The 11039-nt window shown below is 46.9% G+C and overlaps 1 protein-coding gene across 2 annotated transcripts in view; it reads right to left on the bottom strand.

Annotated features, from left to right (window-relative positions):
* Positions 1 to 7848: 7848 nt before the first annotated feature.
* ENOSF1 (enolase superfamily member 1) overlaps positions 7849 to 11039 on the bottom strand; it is a 112579-nt gene continuing 109388 nt past the window's right edge. For both annotated transcript variants that reach the window (XM_063923564.1, XM_063923565.1), the window contains one exon: positions 7849 to 8223. In XM_063923564.1, the coding sequence (XP_063779634.1) occupies positions 8119 to 8223 (105 nt within the window). In that variant the 3' untranslated portion in view covers positions 7849 to 8118. The remainder of the gene's footprint in view (positions 8224 to 11039) is intronic.

Genomic DNA, 11039 nt, shown 5'->3' with positions numbered 1-11039 from the left:
TGTACAAGTATTGCAGACAATCCGCACTTGGGATGGGCGCCCAGCATCCACTACGGACTATGAGAAATAGAATTATCGGTAAGTAAATTCTTATTTTCTCTAACGTCCTAAGTGGATGCTGGGGACTCCGTAAGGACCATGGGGATTATACCAAAGCTCCCAAACGGGCGGGAGAGTGCGGATGACTCTGCAGCACCAAATGAGAGAACTCCAGGTCCTCCTCAGCCAGGATATCAATTTTGTAGAATTTTACAAACGTATTTGCTCCTGACCAAGTAGCTGCTCGGCAAAGTTGTAAAGCCGAGACCCCTCGGGCAGCCGCCCAAGATGAGCCCACCTTCCTTGTGGAGTGGGCATTTACAGATTTTTGGCTGTGGCAGGCCTGCCACAGAATGTGCAAGCTGAATTGTACTACAAATCCAACGAGCAATAGTCTGCTTAGAAGCAGGAGCACCCAGCTTGTTGGGTGCACACAGGATAAACAGCGAGTCAGATTTCCTGACTCCAGCCGTCCTGGAAACATATATTTTCAGGGCACTGACAACGTCTAGCAACTTGGAGGCCTCCAAGTCCCTAGTAGCCGCAGGCACCACCAATAGGTTGGTTCAGGTGAGACGCTGAAACCACCTTAGGGAGAAACTGAGGACGAGTCCTCAATTCCGCCCTGTCCGAATGGAAAATCAGATAAGGGCTTTTTCAGGATAAAGCCGCCAATTCTGACACGCGCCTGGCCCAGGCCAGGGCCAACAGCATGACCACTTTCCATGTGAGATATTTTAACTCCACAGATTTAAGTGGTTCAAACCAATGTGACTTTTGGAACCCAAAACTACATTGAGATCCCAAAGTGCCACTGGAGGCACAAAAGGAGGCTGTATATGCAGTACCCCTTTTACAACGTCTGAACTTCAGGGACTGAAGCTAGTTCTTTTTGGAAGAAAATTGACAGGGCCGAAATTTGAACCTTAATGGACCCCAATTTCAGGCCCATAGACACTCCTGTTTGCAGGAAATGTAGGAATCGACCCAGTTGAATTTCCTCCGTCTGGCCTTACTGGCCTCGCACCACGCAACATATTTACGCCAATTGCGGTGATAATGTTTATGCGGTTACATCCTTCCTGGCTTTGATCAGGATAGGGATGACTTCATCCGGAATGCCTTTTTTCCTTCAGGATCCGGCGTTCAACCGCCATGCCGTCAAAACGCAGCCGCGGTAAGTCTTGGAACAGACAGGGTCCTTGCTGGAGCAGGTCCCTTCTTAGAGGTAGAGGCCACGGATCCTCCGTGAGCATCTCTTGAAGTTCCGGTTACCAAGTCCTTCTTGGCCAATCCGGAACCACGAATATAGTGCTTACTCCTCTCCATCTTATCAATCTCAGTACCTTGGGTATGAGAGGCAGAGGAGGGAACACATACCCTGACTGGTACACCCACGGTGTTACCAGAGCGTCTACAGCTTATTGCCTGAGGGTCCCTGGACCTGGCGCAATACCTGTCGAGTTTTTAATCATGTGGAAGACTTCTGGGTGAAGTCCCCACTCTCCCGGGTGGAGGTCGTGCTGAGGAAGTCTGCTTCCCAGTTGTCCACTCCCGGAATGAATACTGCTGACAGTGCTATCACATGATTTTCCGCCCAGCGAAGAATTCTTGCAGTTTCTGCCATTGCCCTCCTGCTTCTTGTGCCACCCTGTCTGTTTACGTGGGTGACTGCCGTGATGTTGTCCGACTGGATCAACACCGGCTGACCTTGAAGCAGAGGTCTTGCTAAGCTTAGAGCATTGTAAATGTCCCTTAGCTTCAGGATATTTATGTGAAGTGATGTCTCCAGGCTTGACCATAAGCCCTGGATATTCCTTCCCTGTGTGACTGCTCCCCAGCCTTGCAGGCTGGCATCCGTGGTCACCAGGACCCAGTCCTGAATGCCTAATCTGCGGCCCTCTAGAAGATGAGCACTCTGCAACCACCACAGGAGGGACACCCTTGTCCTTGGTGACAGGGTTATCCGCTGATGCATCTGAAGATGCGATCCGGACCATTTGTCCAGCAGGTCCCACTGGAAAGTTCTTGCGTGGAATCTGCCGAATGGGATTGCTTCGTAGGAAGCCACCTTTTTACCCAGAACCCTTGTGCATTGATGCACTGAGACTTGGCTCGGTTTTAGGAGGTTCCTGACTAGCTCGGATAACTCCCTGGCTTTCTCCTCCGGGAGAAACACCTTTTTCTGGACTGTGTCCAGGATCATCCCTAGGAACAGAAGACACGTCGTCGGAACCAGGTGCGATTTTGGAATATTGAGAATCCAATCGTGCTGCCGCAACACTACCTGAGATAGTGCTACACCGACCTCCAACTGTTCCCTGGATCTTACCCTTATCAGGGAATTGTCCAAGGAAGGGATAACTAAAATTCACTTCCTTCGAAGGAATATCATCATTTCGGCCATTACCTTGGTAAAGACCCGGGGTGCCGTGTACCATCCATACGGCAGCGTCTGAACTGATAGTGACAGTTCTGTACCATAAACCTGAGGTACCCTTGGTGAGAAGGGTAAATTTTGACATGAAGGTAAGCATCCTTGATGTCCCGAGACATCATGTAGTCCCCTTCTTCCAGGTTCGCAATCACTGCTCTGAGTGACTCAATCTTGAATTTGAACCTCTGTACGTAAGTGTTCAAAGATTTTAGATTTAGAATCGGTCTCACCGAGCCGTCCGGCTTCGGTACCACAACAGTGTGGAATAATACCCCGTTCCCTGTTGCAGGAGCGGTATCTTGATTATCACCTGCTGGGAATACAGCTTGTGAATGGCTTCCAAAACTGTCTCCCTGTCAGAAGGAGACATCGGTAAAGCCGACTTTAGGAAACGGCGAGGGGGAGACGTCTCGAATTCTAATTTGTACCCCTGAGATATCACCTGAAGGATCCAGGGGTCTACTTGCGAGTGAGCCCACTGCGCGCTGAAATTCATTGAGACGGGCCCCCCACCGTGCCTGATTCTGCTTGTAAAGCCCCAGCGTATACTGAGGGCTTGGCAGAGGCGGGAGAGGGTTTCTGTTCCTGGGAACTGGCTGATTTCTGCAGCCTTTTTCCTCTCCCTCTGTCACGGGGCAGAAATGAGGAACCTTTTGCCCGCTTGTCCACGAAAAGACTGCGCCTGATAATACGGCGTCTTCTCATGTTGAGAGGCGACCTGGGGTACAAACGTGGAATTCCCAGCTGTTGCCGTGGCCACCAGGTCTGAAAGACCGACCCCAAATAACTCCTCCCTTAATAAAGCAATACTTCCAAATGCCGTTTGGAATACGCATCACCTGACCACTGATGTGTCCATAACCCTCTACTGGTAGAAATGGACAACGCGCTTAGACTTGATGCCAGTCGGCAAATATTCCGCTGTGCATCACGCATATATAAAAATGCATCTTTTAAATGCTCTATAGGCAAAAATATACTGTCCCTATCTAGGGTATCAATATTTTCAGTCAGGGAATCCGACCACGCCAACCCAGCACTGCACATCCAGGCTGAGGCGATTGCTGGTCGCAGTATAACACCAGTATGTGTGTAAATACCTTTTAGGATACCCTCCTGCTTTCTATCAGCAGGATCCTTAAGGGCGGCCATCTCAGGCGAAGGTAGAGCCCTTACAAGCGTGTGAGCGCTTTATCCCCCCTAGGGGGTGTTTCCCAACGCAGCCTAACCTCTGGCGGGAAAGGATATAATGCCAATAACATTTTAGAAATTATCCGTTGTTATCGGGGGAAACCCACGCATCATCACACACCTCATTTAATTTCTCAGATTCAGGAAAACTACAGGTAGTTTTTCCTCACCGAACATAATACCCCTTTTTTGGTGGTACTCGTATTATCAGAAATGTGTAAAACATTTTTCATTGCCTCAATCATGTAACGTGTGGCCCTACTGGAAGTCACATTCGTCTCTTCACCGTCGACACTGGAGTCAGTATCCGTGTCGGCGTCTATATCTGCCATCTGAGGTAACGGGCGCTTTAGAGCCCCTGACGGCCTATGAGACGTCTGGACAGGCACAAGCTGAGTAGCCGGCTGTCTCATGTCAACCACTGTCTTTTATACAGAGCTGACACTGTCACGTAATTCCTTCCAACAGTTCATCCACTCAGGTGTCGACCCCCTAGGGGGTGACATCACTATTACAGGCAATCTGCTCCGTCTCCACATCATTTTTCTCCTCATACATGTCGACACAAAAGTACCGACATACAGCACACACACAGGGAATGCTCTGATAGGACCCCACTAGCCCTTTGGGGAGACAGAGGGAGAGTTTGCCAGCACACACCAGAGCGCTATATATATACAGGGATAACCTCATATAAGTGTTTTTCCCCTTATAGCTGCTGTATAGTTAATACTGCGCCTAATTAGTGCCCCCCTCTCTTTTTTTTTAACCCTTTCTGTAGTGTAGTGACTGCAGGGGAGAGACAGGGAGCTTCCCTCCAACGGAGCTGTGAGGGAAAATGGCGCCGGTGTGCTGAGGAGATAGGCTCCGCCCCTTTTTCGCGGACTTTTCTCCTGCTTTTTTATGGATTCTGGCAGGGGTTAAATGCATCCATATAGCCCAGGAGCTATATGTGATGCATTTTTTTTGCCATCCAAGGTGTTTTTATTGCGCCTCAGGGCGCCCCCCCCCCCAGCGCCCTGCACCCTCAGTGACCGAAGTGTGAAGTGTGCTGAGAGCAATGGCGCACAGCTGCAGTGCTGTGCGCTACCTTGTTGAAGACAGGACGTCTTCTGCCGCCGATTTTCCGGACCTCTTCTGCCTTCTGGCTCTGTAAGGGGGCCGGCGGCGCGGCTCTGGGACCCATCCAAGCTGGGCCTGTGATCGTCCCTCTGGAGCTAATGTCCAGTAGCCTAAGAAGCCCAATCCACTCTGCACGCAGGGGAGTTCGCTTCTTCTCCCCTTAGTCCCTCGATGCAGTGAGCCTGTTGCCAGCAGGTCTCACTGAAAATAAAAAACCTAATCTAAAACTTTCACTAAGAAGTTCAGGAGAGCCCCTAGTGTGCACCCTTCTCGTTCGGGCACAGAGATCTAACTGAGGCTTGGAGGAGGGTCATAGGGGGAGGAGCCAGTGCACACCAGATAGTCCTAAAGCTTTCTTTAGATGTGCCCAGTCTCCTGCGGAGCCGCTATTCCCCATGGTCCTTACGGAGTCCCCAGCATCCACTTAGGACGTTAGAGAAATATAAATAAAAGAATGAATGAATGGGGATCACATACACCAATGTAAAAGTTCCAGATGATCCAGGTTTATTTCTCCACAGCTTCCAGGGCAGGCTGGCCTTAGCACAATGGGCCTAATTCAGACCTGATCGTAGCCCTGCACAATTTTGCAGGGCTACAATCAGGCACACTAACATGCGGGGAGACTCCCAGCACTAGTCCGCCCCGCATCTCAGGCCACCCCTATCCCACCGCAATGCTTTTGCACTTCAAGAATAGCTCCTGGCCAGCGCAGCTTTTGCGTTCTGGCCGGGAGCTACTCGTCGCAGCGGCTGCGCATGACGTCATGCAGCCATTGCAGCCCGTCCCCCGCGTGGTCCGGCCATGCCTGCGTTGGCCGTGCCGCACCGCCCCCTCCTGCCCAGCGACCACCTCTGCCTGTCAATCAGGCAGAGGCGATCTCTAAGCAACGACAGCCGTCCGCTGTCAGCCATGCGCCGGCACATGCGCACTTCTGACCTGATCGCTGTGCTGCGATGAACGGCAGCGTGCGAACAGGTCAGAATGATCCCAATGTCAGCAGGTTACAGGCAAGTCACAGGTTATAGCAAATGTCAGAAAGTCACACAAACAGCAGATCCAGCACTCCTAACACTAGCCACCCCGACTAATTCACCAACAGGAGCCTTGTCTCTTGTGACTTTTTTTTTTCCAACAAACTGACAGGTGTCTGTAATCATGCCTGCTGCTGCCCAGACTTGAACACTCAAAATACCGTGACTGGATCTCACATCCAGTAGTTCTATAACCATGTCAGATTTGTGCTGTCCTTGTCACACTATGGCACTCATTCCGAGTTGTTCGCTCGCTAGCTGCTTGTAGCATCATTGCACACGCTAAGCCGCCGCCTACTGGGAGTGTATCTTAGCATAGCAGAATTGCGAACGAAAGATTCGCAAAATTGCGAATAGAAATTTCTTACCAGTTTCCGAGTAGCTCGACACTTAATCTGCCACTGCGATTAGTTCAGTCAGTTTCGTTCCTGGTTTGACGTCACAAACACACCCAGCGTTCGCCCAGACACTCCCCCGTTTCTCCAGACACTCCCGCGTTTTCCCAGAAACGGCAGCGTTTTTCCACACCCATAAAACGTCCAGTTTCCGCCCAGAAACACCCACTTCCTGTCAAACACACAAAATTCCTCGTAATGCCGTGAGTAAAATACCTAACTTTTGAGTAAAATAACTAAGCGCATGCGCTCTGCGAACATTGCGCATGCGCAGTAAGCGACTAATCGCAATATAGCGAAATTCGGAAACGAGCGAACAACTCGGAATGAAGGCCTATATACTGTGTATATATATATATATATATATATATATTCGTGCCACACTGTACAAAACAAGTACTTTATAAAGGGATGTAATTGCAATCTCAACATTAACATTGTTAAGATGTCAACCTTGACCATGACATGTCAGTAATGTTGACATGTGGAACCCCGACATTCTACACGGATTAGGGGTTAGCTATACTCATTGCTGCTGGATCCAAAGGATTCATCATCAGATGACCCCCAAACTAGGAAGCCCTTGCTGGATCTGCCGGACCAGGTACTGTAAGTCACTGCTAGACCACCAGGGGCATTTTGTCATAATTATTTTGACATTGCATGAGTGTTGACATGGTCAGTGTTGACACCATAATATAATACTAAACTAAACCCTTTTATAAGTGTATTTCGAGCTTAATTTTTTAAATAGCACAATTACTGTAATAAAAATCTTCCCTCTGACTGTAACTGAGCTGAATAATATACATGAAATAGCTGCTGTTTATTCAAAACTATCATGCTATCAGCGCTCTGCAGCACAGGTTGTAATGTTAGGAGGTTTTATACTTTTAACAGAATTTCCATAATCTCTCCCCCTGGTGGTAATCATGGCTGGTACAATGTGTGTACGCTGTATGCAGGGGCGGATTGGGAACAAAAAGCGGCCCTGAAAAAAATTGTACTAGTGGCCCCACATGGGCAGCATCAGAGGTGTAATGTCTAGCCATGGGCCATGGCAGCAGCACCCTCCCCCCAAGACTTTCCAGATAGTGGGGATGTCCAGCATCAAGGATAAGTTAAAAGTAAATAAAATGAAATGTTATGAGCACATTATATGATACACCTTCAGAAGTTAGGAAACTATATAATTCTTTAGAAAGATATATTTTCTTGCTTATTACACCAACCGTATCCGAATCACTATTCACTCAATCTTATATGTCAGCCAAGCAGGCAGACAGAGCATACACTAGATCATCTGCAATCACAGGCTAAGTGGCAAAGTCATTTTCATATATGCAAATTGTTTGGCATCTTATTAGTTATGTCTATAAATAGGACCACATGTCCTCAAACAAAACAGGCCCCACTGGTGCGTCGGCCCACCGGGAATCTTCCCTGTAGACCCTATGGCCAATCCGCCTCTGGCTGTATGTAAGTATCATACGGAAGAAAGCTCCCTCAAATCAGAAATATCAGAAGACACCTTGGAGTGCCATATCTGCAATGACTTCTAGCATTCTTTTATGTTGTGTGTGTGGGGGGGAAATCATTGAATGTTTTTTGCACACAGAACATCAGAATATAATATAAACAGGTCAGTAAAATCACTTTAATTTGGATTAATGCTGGAGCTTTTCAGTGAAAGCAATAGCTCAATTACAGTTGTTCACAGGTATTAAAATCGTTTTCAAAGAAACTACAAATCTTGATGTATTTTTTAAATGAGTTTGATTCCATGCCACACCCTTGTCAATATTTCAAGTTAAAATCACTTCATGTACTGTATATCGGTGTCTACACAATGCATAAGTGAGGGAAACCGATTTCTGCTGTATGACTGAATTTACATATCTTATAGTTGAACTTTTTTCTCCATAATTAGCTGCTGCCAAATATCTCCATCAGGGAAATGATACTGTAACACAGATTCTTTCATTTCCGTGGAGTAGCCAGGATCCTAGAGGAAAAATAAATATATGTTAATTGATGTAATTTCTGTAGAATTTAGGCTGCAGATGTGCAGCACTTTATTACAATGTTTCAGTCACACTTTCAGCGTGACACTGCAACTTTATATGACATAGTGTATGACATAGCGAGATTCCAGGGTTTTTGCCGGGGCATGGGCAAACTACTGAGGTCTTGCGTATGTCTGAAAGGCACCAACTCGTGAACACGTTCCCAGGTCAGTAACCCTGCTATTGCCAACGGTTTTTCCTGGGACTTAAGTCTAAATTGTGCAACCTGGGAATTTACTCCTAGGTCATATGTAGGAACCTCTGATTGGTGTTTGGAGCTGCCTGCAAGTGGCGGGCATACTGCTGCAGTCCGTGGTGCAGTGAGTAGTAGAAGCAGCTGGTGCAGCCTAGCTGCCTGTTGTGGCAAGGTCTGGTGTATGACATGTGTGAGTGTGACATGAGAGCAGCCCTGGCTTATGTCTGAAAGCGGTCGACACGGGAATTTCCCAAGTCTCAGGTATACAGTAGTGTGAAAGGGGGTATTGATACAATTAGATATACATATAAAAGCATCAGAACATTTATGATGTAATAGAGCAACAATAGAGTGATGATTTATCGTGAAAATAGAGAGTTCCAATAATTTGAATTTAGAATAATTGTGAGCAAGTGAAAGGATCAAATATGTAAGACGGAAGTTAGAGCAAAGAATGCAGGGGGTGGAGGAGGAAAGTAAGGGAGGGGGGAAGGGGGGTAGATAAAGATATAGGATAGCATGTTGGGATTGGAGCTGCATATGCTTGGTGACTAGATGGTACGGTGAGTATCAAGCAAAACCCGAAGAGGTACATTATGGTATGAGTACCAGGGGTGCCAAAAAGAATGACATTTCTTTACAGTGTTGTTTTGTAGGCTGGTAATATATTCCATCTTTGTGATGAACCAGATCCTGTTCAGGAGTTCCTAGTGGTTAGGTGCGTTCAATATTTTCCAGTTGAGGGCTATTTGATACTTAGCTGCGCAGGATATGTGAAGGATCAATTTATTGGTTTTGTTAGGGATATGTTCAATTCGAGCGCAAAGGAGCAAGTTGACAGGGGATGGGGATACTGGAAGAGCAGTAATTTGTAATAGTAGGGCGTGGACCATATTTCAGAATGAAGTAAATTAATGGGCACATCCACCATATATGAAAGAATATTCCAAGTTAGACACAATTTCTCCAACATAAGTTGGAGGTATTAGAATAAAGTACATTCAGAGACGCTCCAGGACCAGGTACCATCGGGTGTATAACTTATATGAGTTCTCTCGGATAGCTATGCTAATAGAACATTTTGAGACAGCTAAACGGATTGTGTCCCATACGTAGGTTTCAAGCTGCAGGTCCAGATCGGACTTTGAACCCTGCTTGTGGGTCTCGAGTGAGGGAGACTCTAATGCCAAAATAGAGATGTATAGGAGTGAGATAGCATCCTTGCCAGTAAGACTATGAATACAGAGTTTTTCTAGCGGTTGGGGGGGGGGGGGGGTAATTTGAGACGGATAGACAGAACGTAAGGAGGCAATAGAATGGCGAATTTGTAAATATTGATAATGAAGTGAGTTAGAAATCCAATGTTTTTCCTGAGTGTCGGCAAAAAACTTGGGGGTGAGGTTCCCTACAATAGGATGAGCCCTTGTGATGCCTAAGGAAACCCAAGGGAGAGCAATTGTGGGTGAAAGGCCAGACGGGAATGCGGGGTTCTGTATGGGAGTGAAGGTGGATGGGAATGTGGATAGTTTGTTTTTTTTATTAAGCGTCTCTTGGAGAGTTAACTCAACAGTAGGGGAAGGGTAAGTGAATTAAGGGTGATGTTTATTGGGCAACCATGGCAGATGGGAGATCAATAATATGCCCAACAAGTCACTTTCCAAGTCAGCATATCTTGTCGTGGGGAATGCCAGGCAACCATCTGGCTCAATCGAGTAATATTATAGTACCATTAGAGCATAGGTCTGCAAACTCGGTCCTCATTACCCCACACAGTGCATGTTTTGCAGGTCTCCTCACAGAATCACAAGTGAAATAATTAACTCCACCTGCGGACCTTTTAAAATGTGTCTGTGAGTAATTAATACACCTGTGCACCTACTGGGTTACCTGCAAAACACTGTGTGGGGTAATGAGGACCGAGTTTGCAGACCTATGCATTAGAGCACAGGTTCTCAAACTCGGTCAACAGGACCCCACACAGTGCATGTTTGGCAGGTCACCCAGCACAAGCACAGGTGTATTCATTACTCACTGACACATTTGAAAAGGTTCACAGGTAAAGCTAATTATTTCACTTGTGATTCTGTGTGGAGACCTGCAAAACATGCACTGTGTGGGGTCCTGAGGACCGAGTTTGAGAACCTGTGCATTAGAGGATAGGTAACCCCAATCTTCCATTCTGTGATCGTTTGGCAAGGATATCCTGACGGACTCATGCTTTTTTGTAGTTCCAGATAAATTAGCAAAGTGAAGATTGGAGGGGATTAAGGATGTGAGATGGGACCGGTATTGGTAATGTTTGGAAAAGGTATAAAAGCTTGGGGAGAATGTTCATTTTTACCGCGTCAATACGGCCAACCCAGGAAAGAAAATACGAGCGCCATTGTTGAAGATCCTTATGTATTGCTCTAAGAAAGGGAGGGTAATTGGTTTTATAGAAGGAACTATAGGATTTAGTGATGTGACCCTCAAGGTATTTTTAGTGAGGTTCTCCTCCATATAAAATCAAAGGTCGATTATAGCAGCTCCTTCGTGCTTCCAGGGACATGGAGCGGTAAG

Source organism: Pseudophryne corroboree, chromosome 5, assembly GCF_028390025.1.
Source record: "Pseudophryne corroboree isolate aPseCor3 chromosome 5, aPseCor3.hap2, whole genome shotgun sequence".
In the NCBI taxonomy this organism is placed as follows: domain Eukaryota; kingdom Metazoa; phylum Chordata; class Amphibia; order Anura; family Myobatrachidae; genus Pseudophryne; species Pseudophryne corroboree.
Note: the sequence above shows the minus strand (reverse complement) of the source record. Positions and strands in the feature narration are given on the sequence as shown.